The 16,513-nt window shown below is 41.4% G+C and overlaps 1 protein-coding gene across 1 annotated transcript in view; it reads right to left on the bottom strand.

The window, feature by feature from the left end:
• Positions 1-7,131, bottom strand: part of ZMPSTE24 (zinc metallopeptidase STE24) — a 41,890-nt gene extending 34,759 nt beyond the window's left edge. Inside the window, exons 1-2 of the mRNA XM_055403068.2 lie at positions 6,914-7,131; positions 4,826-4,972 (exon numbers count right to left, since the gene is read on the bottom strand). Of these exons, the coding sequence (XP_055259043.1) occupies positions 4,826-4,972; positions 6,914-7,036 (270 nt within the window). The 5' untranslated portion in view covers positions 7,037-7,131. The remainder of the gene's footprint in view (positions 1-4,825; positions 4,973-6,913) is intronic.
• Between the last annotated feature and the right edge of the window lie 9,382 nt (positions 7,132-16,513).

Genomic DNA, 16,513 nt, shown 5'->3' with positions numbered 1-16,513 from the left:
ATGTTGCAGTCCGAGATTTTCAAGAATGGTTTCTTCTTTAGATTTAGAAGAACAGTCTGAAACTCCACTCTCTCATTTGGCAGTGAGGGTCACCTGGACATTATATGGTCAAGCAGTTTAATTTCTCTTAACCTTTGCTTTCCCATCCATAAAAAGAGAATAATAATGCCTATATACTTTCTACCTCAGTGTGTGTGTGGCTAAGTCACTTCAGTCATGTCCAACTCTGTGTGACCCTATGGACTGTACGCCCAGGCCCCTCTGTCCATGGGATTCTCCAGGCAAGAATACTGGAGTGGGTTGCCATGCCCTCCTCCAGAGGATCTTCCTGACCAAGGGACTGAACCCGTGTCTCTTATGTCTGCTGCAATGATAGGCCAGTTCTTTACTAGTGCCACCTGGGAAGCCCTTCTAGAACCTCAGAGCACTGTTGTAAACATCAAACAAAACAATAAATATAAAAGCAATACACGAAGTGAAAATCACAACTCATACAATTATTATGAAGATGACTGTTACTGTTCCCAGCTTTAGCCCATCAGTACAGCTTCTAGTTTGAGCCATAGCACATTACAAAGGTCTCTCATTCTATATATGGATTCTCCCTACCTCTGTCATCTGGAACAAACTGAGCTATTCCCATGGCCACTAAGCATAATAAACAAGCTATCACCCATCTTTCCCAGAACCGTTTACGTGACAGCCAAGGAGACTGAAAATATTTTCCCTGTCATTGTATAATGGCCTTGTAGGGGTAGGTGAATGAATTTTAAAGAATCAAACATCAATGAGGGAAGAGGACGGTGTCCAATTCTACCCCTCTACCTGCATCTGAAGGCTGATTTCCTACTTGAACCATGTCTCTAATAGAAGAAATGCTTCAGATAAATTAGCCAAAACCAGATATAATCCACATATATCACACATATATACCTTTCCTGGCTTGGCTGGAAGGCATTGAGTTTTAATATTAATCCTCAATATATCAGTAAATAAACTTGGCTTGGACTAGTAAAAATATAATAAAGTCAATTCTGTAAAGACTAATTACTAGCAATCACTGTGTACCCCAAAAGGCAATATAATTTTATTTTTCAGACCATTTATTAATTTTTCTAAAGTGCCAAGATTTAACTCTTCCAGAATCTTTGCCATTTTCCATAATCTTAAGGAAATTAGAGAGGTTCCTAACAACTCGGTTCTAACCACACTAGTCTTAATAATACATATTTGTCAATGCAAATTTTATGACTTACGAGACAATTCTATAACCATTTAACAAAGCTACAAACAGCTAGTTTCTTTAACTGATGAAACAATTATGGTAGCCAATCTCAATTACATTCACGTGTCTGTATTTTTGCCATAAGCTTCTTTGCCTTAAATATGTTGCTGCAAACATTTTCACTGCGTAACCAACTGGCTGTAAAGAAATTTCTTGTGAAAGATAAAACAACTGGTTGACAGTTTGGAGGTTGACAGTTTGGTTTCAACTGCCTAAAATTAGTTAGCATAACCTGCAGTTAGTGATGTTATTGATGGCTTTACTGACGTGGCTTCTTACTTTGAAACACACTACATCACAGGAGAAAGAGGCATTGAGGGTCTCAAAGGTGCACAGTTGAACCCATATTTCCTATAGAATTTTGGAACATCTATCTGGACATATTACAATACACCAGAAAAAAATACAGTATAGAGGCTTTAACAAAGCAATACAGGGCTCAGTTACAAATATGCATCCTAGTATTTGTAAAGCAATACTTCTCTTAACAAAGGAATAAGTTTTAGTGAAAAAGTGTGATACTAAACAATGAGACAAATCAACAAGAAAAAAATGTATACTATGAACAAAAGACTTGGAAGGAAAAAATGCTTATGTACAATTCACAAAATAATATTAGTTATTACACAGTACTGACATGAATTCACACACATTTTAAATGCATTAAAATGTTCTACATTTTGCAATAATGTCTGCTTAATTTTGGGATCAATTTTACATGCTTCATTATGTCTTTTTTAATGTCCCTCTTTTATTTTTCATTATTTTATCTTTTATGGCAAAAATGCCTTACAGTCAATTGGTTATGTGAAGAAAATGCAGCAAAAATGCTTACAGTGAAAGTTACCTAAAACCTTATTTTCAATTTAGGAATCTTTCTCTTAGTGATACTGAGGGATCTAAAAGAGTTCTGGAGAAATTATGACAGAATATTCTCTCAAAAAGAGTATAAAATCAAGCCATGAAAAGACACAGGAGACTTGAGTGCCTATTACTAAGTGAAAGAAACCAATTTGAAAAGGTTATAAGATACAAGATTCCAATTACATGACACTCTGGAAAAGGCAAAACTATGGGAATAATAAAAAGATCAGTTGTTGCCAAGGATGAGAGGGCAGGCAGGGACGAACAGGCAGAGCACAGGCCAGTGAAACTATTCTGTATGGTATAGTAATGGTGAATATTTGTCATTATACTTTTGTCCAAACCTACAGAATGGAAAACACCAAGGGCAATGGTAATGTAATTATGGATTCTGAGTGATAGCGATGTGTCAGTGTAGGTTAATCCATTGAAACAAACATGTCATTGTGACTCAGGATGTTGACAGTGGGAGAGTTCTGCACATATGTGGGGGCTTGGGGTATACGGGGATGTCTGTACTTTTCACTCAGTTTTGCTGTCAACCTAAAACTGCTCTAAAAAATAGTCTAGTCTATTTTTTTAAAAAAGAATATATACCCATTTTTCATTAATATAAACTTATGGATTCTACTCATGTATATATCACTCTATATTGTATTATTTATCAATAGTGAAGTCACTCAGTCGTGTCCGACTCTTTGTGACCCCACAGATTGTAGCCTACCAGGCTTCTCTGTCCACGGGATTTTCCAGGCAAGAGTACTGGAGTGGGTTGCCATTTCCTTCAATAGTAGCTCTTAAAAACTTCAAAAAAATTTAACTTATATAACTTAATTTTGTGCCTAATGAAATAAGTAGAGAATGGTGTTTTGGCTCAGTTAGATATATGATGGATACACAGAATGAGTCACATTTCAGAATACCAGGATGGTGCTGAGTTTTAAACTAAGTTTTATAAATGGATAAAGAGTAGCAGATCTGTCTTTAAAAAATAAATAAAGAGCTCCAGAGGGTTAGTGATAACCATGACTATGATGATAAGAAACACAATAGACAACACTCATGGAGCACTTGCAGTGGATCTGACATTGTTCTCAGCATCCTACACATATTAACTAATTTTCAATCCTCTCAACAACACATGAATGAGGAGCTATTATTACCATGCAATTTTAATGGAAAATTTTAGGCACAGAAATGTTGAATGACTTGCTTGAGGTCACAAAGCTAGTATGATTGAGCTGAGATTCAAACTCAAGCCACTGCAGTTCAGTCGGCTCTTAACCTCAACAGCATGCACTTTCCATTGTTCCTGCTGTTTACTTGATCAGTCGTGTCCAACTCTTTGTGATCCCATGGACACAGCCTGTCAGGCTCCTCTGTCCCTGGGATTTTCCAGGCAAGAATACTGGAGTGGGCTGCCATTTCCTTCTCCAGGGTCCATGGTTCTCAGGGGTGGAAAACCAAGAATCAGTCTTCTGGGTGTGGGTGTGAAAAAATCTTACTCATTGTATGTGTAAAGCACAGTTTTATATACACAGACAGTACAGAAACAGACATACAGATATCTGTGGAGGGGCAGTTAGGAAAATTGGCTAAAACAGTACTGGGGTCAGGGGCCAGGAAAGATCTCAAGAAGAAGACAAAGAAACAGCATGGTACTGTACAGCCTCTCTTCTTTTAGCATGGGGAAAGACTGGCCCTGTTTTACTAAGTAAAAACTATCTTTCACTCATTACATCATTCAGTAAATACGAATCACATGCTTATTATATGCCAGGTACTAGATATAAAATGATGAACAAGACTTTAAAGTACCCTATCTTTAAGGAACTACCAGTCGGTCATCCAAAAAGGCAAATTCAATACAATGTGCTAAGTAAGTACTCTGATGGGAATGATGATGGGATGTTGCCTAACCCAGACTTGAGGGATGGGGAAATTTCAAAGAGTTTCTTAGAAGACATGACGTCTCAGGTGGATCCTGGTGGAAGAGTAGGGATTAATCAGGCCCCAGTGCAAGAGTGGAGATGAAGGGGGACAGGAAGGGCGGCCAAGACAGAGATACCAGCATGTGAAAAGACTCAAGGTCATAAGAAACCAATCTGGGTGGGAGATGGACAATAAAGAAGTGGGAAGAATTTGGGGGAAGGAATAAAAAGATGAGGCTCAAGTAAGCAATGCCCCAGTCAAAAGGACCTCTTAAATCATGCCGGGAAATTTAGACTTTACTCTGAAGGAAACAAGGGGCCAGCAAAAGGTTTTATGTAGAATAACATGATCAGAATTGTGCTTCAGGATTCCTTGGGCTGCAATGTGGAGGTCAGGTTAGAGTTATGAGTGAGGCAAGAAGACAAGCTGAAATTGCTACAAAAATAATACAATGTAATACAATGAATGGAATACACTGTAATACAATGTAAGGTTCTTTTTCATATGTGGCCTCAGGGTGACAGTTACCATATTCCACAATTTTCAACTATCTATAGACAGTTATGTGTTTCTGCCTCTTTTGCTCCCACTCATTACTATCAACAATAAAGGTTAAGAAAGTATTCTGGGATTTGGAGGTGTGGTACCAACCCTTTTCTGTGTCACAAAACACAAAAATGAAAATAAACATTACAAGGTATTAAATAATTTGAGAGATGTCTCTCCAAGAAGTAAGGTACTCACAGTGCCTTCAACCTCTGAATAGAGTCCTGACCAGAAGCTGAAAGTACTTTTATCCAGCTGATACAGTCGAGATTTCTCAAATGTTTCTGAATCCATGATCTGTCCTAACTCCAGCGGTACATGAGTTGTAGTTTTATATACCCGTCTCTGAAATATTTTGAAGAAAACACCTTAAGGAAACAGTCAAGCCAATTTGTTACTTATTACAATAGTTGTTTACATCAAACATTGACTGGCTTATAACATTAACTTGCCACTTAAGCCTGAAGAATTTGCTCTATACATGCACAAATACTGCACTTGATCAAATACACTGACCACTAAAAACAACTGGTGGAAGAAAGTAAAAGGAGAAAACCTGAAACTAGTTGCCTAGGTGAAATTAAAATCAAAGCTGTCATCACACTTAAGTTTGCACAGGTAAACCAAAATTGTAACATTACAAAGGCTACCAATCATTCCAGGAATAACATATATCCTATAACACAGAAAACAAATCCCTGGATAGAAGAAACTAAATATGCTAACCACGGGTATTAACAGCTACAGGGACTAGTCATTAAATTTGATTCTAGAAGCCAAATTAAGGGAAATTTGAGACGTGACAGAAACAGATCAGGTCTTCAAGAAAGAAACTCTTATTATACCAAACTCTAAAAAGTAATTTCAGCCCATGGTACATAGTAGAGGGAACAGATTCCAAATAATATAATGGACAGCATTTTCTACAATGGTTTTATAACAAATGGCTTTTCTATTTATTATTGGATAACTTAACAAACCCTTGATAGTTGGTGTTACATTAAAGCATAATTGAATAAAGAAGACTACCAAAAAGTAGTTACTATAACTAGGCTTATTATTAAAGATAGGTAGATGTTCAATATCCCATCTTCAATTTAGACACTACATCCTGTGTGCTTATTTTCTGCAAAGGTATTTCTCTAGGCCTAAAGATTCTGTACTAATGAAGGTATCCTAAGAGCTAAGTCAGAGAACCTAGTGCTATACAGCTTAACACCTCTTTGAATATCGCGGACTAAAAAAAGGAAATCTAGATAGAATCCAGACATTGACAGTCACAGAAAAATTAAAATTTTCGATTTAAAGATTCATACAGAATGCAATCTGAGAGGAAAAATTTGCAGAGGAAAAAGAATGTAATACTCAAGAAAAAGGTTCCAGCGGTTAAAAAAGGCAAGGTTTTCCTAACCATCACAGTTGACAATTCAGTGCCAACATAGAAGAAAACCAGCAGTGAAAGACTGGTCAATTAAAGTGGTCAATTACACTTAAAAAATCTATCTCATTTAAAAGTTCACATCTCAGGAATTCCCTGATGGTTAGGTGGTTAGGACTTCTGCCCTTCCACTGCCAGGGCAAGCAGGGAAACTAAGATCCCTCAAGCAGTACCTGTGCTGCCAGAAAAAAATAAAGTTCTGATCTGTAATCCAGCCAACTGTTAATTCTGATTATCTCCAGGGAACTGTTACCAGGTAACTTTCACTTTCTACTTAACTGTTTGAACAAAAACAATAAATATGCTTTTAAGAAAATACTGTTCTTTGAGCAAAAACCAACATACTTGTTTCTTTTTTTAAGGGAAAAGAGTTCAGGTCCTTGGAAGGACTGAGAAATCTTTCTTTTCAGAAAACGGCTTCCTAGTCCTATGGTTAAGCGAGACACAAATGTCATTGGGAAGCTGTGATTCTAAACTTTCAGCACCTTCCTTCTGAAGGCTTATGCGTTGCTGCCAAACATAAAGGAGGTAAGTTTGGGTCCGGGAATCTTCAGGAAGCTGTGGGGTAGGTACAAGAGCTCAGGCCTGACAAGGCGGAAGCCCTGATTCCCCTTTCACCAGGCCCTAATCGGCCTGGGGCCCATGACCACGTTGCGGAAAACATCCTGAAGCACCAGATTCCCTCAAGGCCTACCCCGCCATCGGGCCAAGCTAGGAGGCTCATAGGGACCCATCAGGTCAAGGTTGCTGCTGCGGCCGCAGCAATCATCCAGGGACTTGGAGTGGAGAATGAGGCTGGCCTAGGGCAGGCCGGGTGTCGGGGTCAGGTGGGCCCTGTCTCGGCTCACCTGCCGCTGTGCTAGGAAGGTCTCCCAGAGATACACTGTCCAGGAGAAGAGCAACACGGCCCCGAAGATACGCTTCTCGGCCGGCATCTCCCACATCGCGTCCAGCAATGCCCACATCCCCATGGCCACCCGGTTCCGCCGGCTCCTTCAGCGTGCACTGGTGCCACACCGACACCAGTCCCCTCAGAGTCCCCGCAGTGTCACAGCAATACGCGTCCCTCCCCAACGCCCCTATACCGACACCCCGCCCATGCCATTCCCTCCGCTCAGCCCGCAGTGTTACACAGACACTCTTCCCCATGCTGACGCCCCCTAGGGCCGCCTAGTGTCTGCTGGAGCAGGACAAGCCCCGCCTTTCTCACTTCCGGCCCGAGGAAGGTCCAGATGCCGACTTCCGGCCTCCGCCAGGCCCAGTGTCCCTGTTGCTGCGTTGCACCAACATTGCTCCCCTCCACTTCACGGTGGGTGTCTGCTAAGGGTTCTCGGTTCCCTTCTATCCGAGGCAGTGTGGCGGGATCTCAGCTTTCTAGCCTCCAGAGGGGAAATTACTTCTTGTTCCGGGTCTTGTCCTGGTTGGGCTACTATCTTTGCTGTACTTTCCGCGGCCAGGACCAGTCCACTGTATTTGGGGCTAAGTGGGAACGAACAGAATGGACCGCCGCTCCAGCTCTGAGGAAAAACGGAAGACAAGCTGGCTTCCCAGGCTCTAGAAATCATTCCCCTAAACCGGTGCTTCTCAGACCGTGATGTACATCCCGGGGAAACCTTAAGACTAAAGGAATAGTTTAGACATTGTAAGTGTAATATTTTACTTTATTAAGCACGTTCTGAGCATGTTAGACGCTGGGCGGTAGGAAGGAATTTGTTTTCTTTTGCCACTTTGTACCGGTTAGTTTCACAAATTTTCTAGAACGTCCCACAGAACTAAGGAAAACACCTCACTTCCATTACAGGTTTGTTATAAGAATACAACTGAGGAACAGCCGAATGGAAGCGGTAAGGCACGGTATGGGCTACCGGGTGGCTTAGTGGTAAAGAATCCACCTGCCAGTGTAGGAGACAGGAGTTGCGGGCTCAGTCGCTGGGTCTGGAAGATCCCTTGGAGGAGGAAATGGCAACCCACTCCAGTATGCTCACCTGGGAAGTTCCATGGGCGGAGGAGCCTGGGGCGGGGCGGGGCGGGGCGGGGGGGGGGGTGGTGGCGCGCTACAGTCCGTGGGGTCTCAAAAGAGTTGGACAACACTTAGAGACTGAACAGAAAACTCTTAGGGGCTCTTAGTTCCTCACCAGGAATTGAACCCAGCAGTGAAAGTCTTGAGTCCTAACCGGGGGTTTTGCTAGTTGCAGCAGGCTGACTCAGTAGTTGCAGCATGCGAGAATTTTCATTTAAAAATCTCAGTGCTCCCATCCCAAGTGAAGTCAGAGGTGGCATTTTGCCAAAGAGAGTGTGCCCTGGATTAAAGCAAACAGCTAGGTTAGACATACGAGAAGTGAAGGAACTCTCCTACACTGTTTAAATTGAAATTGGGAATTTAAATTGATACAGCCACTATGGAGAACAGTATGGAGTTTCCTTTAAAAACAGCTACCATATCCTGCAGTCCCGTTCCTGGGCATATATCCAGAAAAAAAACACGGTGTGAAAGGATACATACACCCAATGTTCACTGGAGCATTGTTTACAATAGCCAGTGCAGGGAAGCAACCTAAATATCAACCAGCAGAGGAATGGATAAAGAAAACATGGTGTGTGTGTATATATATATGTATTTATATATTTAATGGAGTATTACTCATCCATTAAAAAGAATGAAATAATGCCATTTGCAGCAACATGCATGAACCTAGAGATTGTTGTACTGAGTGAAGTCACAGAAAGAGGAGTATCCTGATATATTGCTTATATGCAAAACCTGAAAAGAAATAGTACAAATGAACTTATTTGCAAAACAAAAACAGACTCACAGACTTAGAGAACAAACTGATGATTGGTTACAGGAGAGGGGAAGAATATATACATATATATAGCTGAGTCGCTTTGCTGTGCACCTGAAGGTGTCAACAACATTGTTCATCAGTTATACTCCAATATAAAATGAAAAGTTAAAAAAATACCTAAAGTGAAAGAGCTTTACTCCTTATCTAGGAACAGATTTCTGTCAAACTCAGTGCCATGTATGTCTTGAAATTTACAAATGACTTGTAGCAACAATAACACCTCTTAGCACATTGATTCGGAGAAGGCAATGGCAAGCCACTCCAGTACTCTTGCCTAGAAATTCCCATGGATGGAGGAGCCTGGTAGGCTGCAGTCCGTGGGGTCGCTAAGGGTCGGACACGACTGAGCGACTTCACTTTCACTTTTCACTTTCACACATTGGAGAAGGAAATGGCAACCCAGTCCAGTGTTCTTGCCTGGAGAATCCCAGGGACGGGGGAGCCTGGTGGGCTTCCGTCTATGGGGTCACACAGAGTCGGACACGACTGAAGTGACTTAGCAGCAGCAGCAGCAGCACATTGATTTGACTTGAAAATTTTTGTAAATGAAGTCTGATTTAGTTAGTTTGACAGAGACTGGCCTTGCTAATTTGCATGATTCCTATTTACAATAAATTGAGCTAAAGCTGCAGCTGCAGCTAAGATATATTGAAAGTGATATTTAATGCTAAAGATGTGTTGCAATTAACAGTATCTCGAATTTCTCATCTCTTCCTAAATGCCTCTCAGTGAGAGTGATCAGTATAATTAAAGGTCCCTTGAGAAAGTTAAGGAATCTAATGACAGAATAACAAATTTTTTTGCAAGTCAGATGATTATAAGTTCTTTGCTTTCAACAAAATTAGTGGTGGAGCTAATTGAACTGTCAGCTGATGACGCAACACTATTGGATTTTTGACATAAAGTCAGGAAGAAAACTGTCCAATGAAAAAAATGCAAAACCTAAAAGCTGAGAATTAGGTATTTTTGAGGACAGTGCTGAAGACTATAACCTGGGAGGGCCTCTCAGAACTCTGAGGGACTGTTTCAAAGAAGTAAGGGATAAGCCAGGATAAGTGTTTTTGCCGGGGAAAAAACAAAACAAAACATGTAGTCAAACACGAAAAGATTACTGCTAAGCATAAAAACAGGCATCTCAAGTTAATAGTTTCAGTGCTTCCCTATGAATCAGTTCAGTTCAGTCACTCAGTCATGTCCAACTCTGCGACCCCATGGACTGTAGCACTACAGGCTTCCCTGTCCTTCACAATCTCCTGGAACTTGCTCAAACTCATGTCCATCGAGTTGGTGATGCTATCCAATCATCTCATCCTCTGTCCTCCCCTTCTCCTCCTGCCTGCAATCCCTCCCAGCATCAGAGTCTTTTTCAGTGAGTCAACTCTTCGCATGAGGTGGCCAAAGTATTGGAGTTTCAGCTTTAGCATCAGTCCTTCCAATGAACACCCAGGACTGATCTCCTTTAGAATGGACTGGTTGGATCTCCTTGCAGTCCACGGTACTCTCAAGAGTCTTCTCCAACAGCACAGTTCAAAAACATCAATTCTCTATGAATGGGAAGATGTAGGACTCTGGGCTCATTGAAATTATTCCTTTTGATATACATCTTACTATCTAGGGCCAGTATGCTCATTTTCTCCATCCTAAATTCCTCTCAGGGCGCAACGTTGGGACAGCTGCAGTAGCTGATGACGTGATGGCAGGCAACATTCTCTGTTTTCGCTGTTGATGTTTTCTTTTTTTTGACCACATGCCTCTTGAAGGATCTTAGTTCCCTTACCAGGATTTGAACCCAGCGCCACTGTAGTGAAAGCACAAATTCCTAACCACTGGGGAGCAGGGAATTCTTATAGGTAACATTCTTTGTTTACTGAAATAGCAGGCAGTATTTTTTTGTCCATAAAACCAAAGAACTGATTAATATTCTTCTAACAAAACTACCAGCATTATCATATATTTTTGTGAGTAATATTCCTCAGCACTGTATCAACTAAAAGAAGAAATAAAATTGAAAGGGAAACCTTTTATCTAACAGTAAGAAGTAGTCATTCAGATACATGAATTAATTGGTAGAGAAGCCCCATCTATCTCACTGAGAGTTGCATTTTCAGTAGAATTTTACCTTTTATGTTTATGTGCTATCAAATTTGTAATCATGTCATTTTGAGCAGCTACATGTTAAAGATGACTATAATAATTAGTTCAAAAGAATTCTTTCTAATACAAACAATTACAGAAAATATTTTAAAATTTTACCTATATACATATTTTTATTGCAAAGATGTGATCAGAAAAATATTTTTCAAATATTAAACATATTACATTTGGATACCATTCTGTGGGGAAGTAGAACATAAATATAAGTTGCAAAAAAAACAGTGTAGAATTACAGAACGTTGAAGACCTCATTTATGTAATTTTTTTTCTCTTCCTCCCGCCTCCTCCCTCTCCCCTCCCTGTCCTCGCAGGCCGCGTCTGCGGCACCAGTCACACCGCCGACTCAGCCGCTCTTGCCCAGGCCTCATTTATGTAATTTTAAATGGATTATGGTTATTCTGTTGTTATGTAGATCATGTTGGATATATTATGACTAATGATTTAAATTTTATCTTAAATTGTCATTATTTACAATTACATCGAAAAAGCAAGAGATTTCCAGGAAAACATCTATTCTGCTTCATTGACTATGCCAAAGCCTTTGACTGTGTGGATCATAGCAAACTGTGGAAAATTCTTAAAGAGATTGGAATACCAGACCACCTGAGCTGCCTCCTGAGAAATCTGTATGCAGGTCAAGAAGCAACAGTTAGAACCGGACAGGGAACAACAGACTGGTTCTAAATCGGGAAAGGAGTACGTCAAGGCTGTATATTGTCACCCTGCTTATTTAACTTTTATGCAGAGTACATCATGAGAAATGCTGGGCTGGATGAAGCACAAGCTGGAATCAAGATTGCTGGGAGAAATTTCAATAACCTCAGATATGCAGATGACACCATCCTAATGGCACAAAGTGTAGAAGAACTAAAGAGCCTCTTGATGAAAGTGAGAGAGAAGGGTGAAAAAGTTGGCTTAAAACTCAATATTCAGAAAACTAAGATTGTGACTTCTGGTCCCATCAGTTCAGTTCAGTTCAGTTACTCAGTTGTGTCTGATTCTTTGTGACCCCGTGGACTGCAGCACGCCAGGCCTCCCTCTTCATCACCAACTCCCAGAATTTACCCAAACTCATGTCCATCAAGTCGGTGATGCCATCATTTCATGGCAAATAGATGGGGAAATAATGGAAACAGTGACAGACTTTATTTTGGGGGCTCCAAAATCACTGCAGGTGGTGACTGGCGCCATTAAATTAAAAGATGCTTGTTCCTTGGAAGAAAAATTATGACCAACCTAGACAGCATATTAAAAAGCAGAGACATTACTTTGCCAACAAATGTCTGTCTAGTCAAAGCTATGGTTTTTCCAGTAGTCATGTATGGATGTGAGAGTTGGACCATGAAGAAGACTGAGCACCAAAGAATTGATGCTTTTGAACTGTGGTGTTGGAGAAGACTCTAGAGAGTCCCTTGGACTGCAAGGAGATCCAACCAGTCCATCCTAAAGCACATCAGTCCTGAATATTCATTGGAAGGACTGATGCTGAAGCTGAAACTCCAATACTTTGGCCCCCTGATGCAAAGAAATGACTCACTGGAAAAGACTCTGATGCTGGGAAAGATTGAAGGCAGGAGGAGAAGGGGAAGAGGATGAGATGGTTGGATGGCATCACCAACTCAATGGACATGAGCTTGAGCAAGCTCCAGTAGTTGGTGATGGACAGGGAAGCCTGTAGTGCTGCAGTCCATGGGGTCGCAGAGTTGGACACAACTGAGCAACTAAACTGACTGGACAGTTTTCCAGGATTTATGTACATTGCAACTATTTCAATTTATGATGAAAACTTTTAGATGTTGTTTAGTCACTAAGTTGTGTCTGACTCTTTGCATCCCCATCGACCGCAGCACACCAGGGGATGTACTGTCCTTCCCTGTCCTTCACTATCTCCCATAGTTTGCTCAGATTCATGACCATTGAGTCACTGATGCTGTCTAACCATCTCATCCTTTGCCAGTCTCTTCTTTTGCCTTCAATCTTTCCCAGCATCAGGGTCTTTTCTAATGAGTTTGCTCTTCAAGGTTAGGCGGCCAAAGTGTTGGAACTTCAGCTTCAGCATCAGTCCTTCAAATGAATATTCATGGTTGATTTCCTTTAGGATTGACTGATTTCATCTCCTTTCAATCCAAGGGACTTTCAAGAGTATTCTCCAGCACCACAGTTTGAAAGCATCAATTGTTCGGTCGTCAGCCTTCTTTTAGAAGACAAATTAGATATTAATTTAAAAATGAAAGGAGATAAACATTTTCTCAAAATGCTCTTTTGGACTTTCATTCCTGTGTCCTCTTCAATCTTTTCTCCTCTCTCTGGGTCCATCCAGCCTGCTGCATTTAGTTCAGAGCCTCACAGAAGCCCCTGCCACCGAGACTGTGGCTGAGGGTACAGATGTAGAGTCACTGCTTGCATGCTAGGTCTTCACAGCTACACCACATATTAGTAATGTAACTCCTCTGTGCATCATTTTCTTATCAGTAAAATGAGAATAATGGTATTTACCCCCTCATTTTGTGAGGATTAAATGAGGAAAATCATGTAAAGCTCTTAGTCATGCATCTGGCTCTGAGTTAGTGCCCGATAAAGATTAACTACTAGCTCACCATACTTGGGACAATCACACCTTAGTTGATCTGTCACCATTAGTCTGAGGAGACAGAGGATCAGAAAACTGGTATGAGGTTTCTAAAAGTCAAACTGGAATTCAATCATTTATTTAACAAATATATGTCTACTAAGTACTGACTCTGTGGACATGAGTTTGAATGAACTCCGGGAGTTGGTGATGGACAGGGAGGCCTGGTGTGCTGTGATTCATGGGGTCGCAAAGAGTCGGACACGACTGAGCGACGGAACAGAACGGAAGTACTAGACAGTGTTCTAGGTGCTGAGGATATTACAATGAACCAAACAAAGCCCCTTCCTTTCCTGAAACTTAACTTTCTTGGTGGACTGAAATGGATGAGGAGTTGATAGCTAAGAAGCATATGTACAGCAGTAAAAGCTGAGAATGTGATACATTCTATGAAAAAAAAGTAGGGAAAGAGGGATGCTGTGTGTTGGGATGGGTGCTATTTCACATTAGATGGTCAAGGAAAACCTCTCAGGTTGTTATGCAAAAGACTGGGTCACCAGCTTTATGGTGGGTATCGAGACAAAGAACACAACCAGTGGCAATCCCCTGGCAGTCCAGTTGAAACTGTTCATGTCAGATTGAGACTTGAATCCTGGCAAAACCCATGGTCTTCCAACTAAGATCACATACCTAATTTCAGGACTTAGTGAAGCTCCAGTTCTTGATGTCTCATCACAGAAAGAATTCCTTGAGAGACAAACTGATAGGCAAGAAGTAGATTTATTAATATAGGAAGCTTGCAAGAGATAAAAGTGGGCAGGCGAGGGAGCTCTGCCCTGAGGATTAAATGGGCTACAATTTTGTAATCAAAGGAAAGTTTTGGAGTAGGAAAGACCCCCTTGTTTGAGTAGACATCAGGTTTCCATCATTAGCTCCTCCTTCATATTGGGAAGACAGTGACCCTAGGAGGTCAAACTAAGGTTGTTGTAGTGCTTATTCAAATCAGTAGAAGGGTAGTGACTTTTTTCTTTCACCTGATGACCTGGAGGCATATCTTGTGCTCTTATTGGCTTTATAGTTAAGCAAGACTACTTAGTTTCATGACCTTGTCCTGATAGCTCTCTTGAGTGATCATTGACATACAGCAGTCTCCCAAAGTCCTAAGGGAAATCAACCCTGGATATTCATTGGAGGTGGCTTCAATACTTTGACCACCCGATGCAAAGAGCCAACTCATTGGAAAAGACCCTGATGTTGAAACGGAGCAGGACCATGTGGTCCTTGACCCCACACCACATCCTCTGCTTGCCTTTTGCCTGTGGAAAACTTTAGTCAAAGAATAAGTTTAATCAGAGAAGTGAGAAATGTGGAAACAAAGGAAAACAAAGGAGACTAAATAATAATAATGTGGTCATTAAGCATAGTCAAGAACCTTTAGTTCTTTCTCAAGAGCTATAGATAATGTTCTGAGCCATATCCAGTGAGCTGTCTTACAGATACCAGAACATCAGGTGGAGAAGTTAACTACATGCTGACCAGACTGTACCCAGGACTTGAGCTGTCACAGTTCTGAGAATTGACCTCAAAGAAATGGGAACAAATGCACCCTAGAACTGAAGATTTAACTGTACCTAAAACAACCAAGACAATGCTGGTCAGACCACTGATGACCAATTGAACATGACTATTAGAGATGACTGTGCTGTTTCTGCATGTAACCCACTGCCCCCCAACCCACTCTATTTATAAAAACTCTCACCGTCTCCTTATTGGCAGGGAGCTGGGGGGAATTGGCCTTTGGACAGATGTCTGCCACCCTCCCCCCCGCCTCAGTTGCCGGCATCTGAAATAAAGCAAACTTTCCTTTCCACCAACCTGGTGTGCTTGTTGGCTTTTGAGCGCTAAGCAGCCAGACCCCACACACACACTTCCTTTGGGTAACAATGCCGGGAAATATTGAAGGCAAAGGGAGAAGGAGGTTGCAGAGGATGAGATGGTTAGATAGCATCACCAACTGACTGGACATGAATTTGGGCAAACTCTAGGAGACAGTGAAGGACAAGGAAGCCTGGCATGCTGCGATCCATGGGGGTCACAAAGAGTTGGACATGACTTAGAAACTGGAACTTTCACAGCTACCTGTATAATTATTCTATTCCTATTCCCAGGTGGCACTAGTGGTAAGGAATCCCATCTGCCAGTGCAGGAGACATAAGAGACGCAGGTTCGATCCCTGGGTGAGAAAGATCCCCTAGCAGAGAGCATGGCAACCCACTCCAGTATTCTTTTGTTTATTTGTTTGTTTTTACACTCTACTATTCTTGCCTGGAAAATCCGATGGATAGAGGAGCCTAGCGGGCTTCACTGTATAAGTTCAAAAAGAGGCAGACACGACTGAAGTGACTTAACACACACACATTTCTATCACAGTGGTTAGGACTCTGCTTTCACTGCTGAGGACCCAGGTTCAATCCCTAGTCAGAGAACTAAGACCTTGCAAGCCATGTGGTGCAGCCAAAAACAAAAACAATAAAAAAGACACAAGCAAGCCAAAGAGTGGGAGAAGGAATGATTTATTTCTTGCAGCAAGTAAGGAGGACACCATGGATTTTTCCTGCAGCAGTATCTCCCCAAACAGCAAAATTGGGGAAGTTTTGAACTATGGGAACATGCATATTCATGAAGGGGCTCAAGCTAAAGAGAATTCAGCATAGAATTGGGGCAAAGCTTGCCAGAACCTAAGCTTTTGTTGACTGAGGGTCAAAACAGGTCAACATTATCATTCCTTAGGTTCCAACCAGTTTGTATTGACAGTTACCATCCTCCACCTGGGTGGTGACCTTGTGTGTTAGTTGCTCAGTGTGTCCAACTCTTTGCCA

The sequence above is a fragment of the Moschus berezovskii genome, chromosome 4, assembly GCF_049115385.1.
Source record: "Moschus berezovskii isolate FMDL1 chromosome 4, NW_MosBer_1.0, whole genome shotgun sequence".
NCBI lineage: Eukaryota > Metazoa > Chordata > Mammalia > Artiodactyla > Moschidae > Moschus > Moschus berezovskii.
Note: the sequence above shows the minus strand (reverse complement) of the source record. Positions and strands in the feature narration are given on the sequence as shown.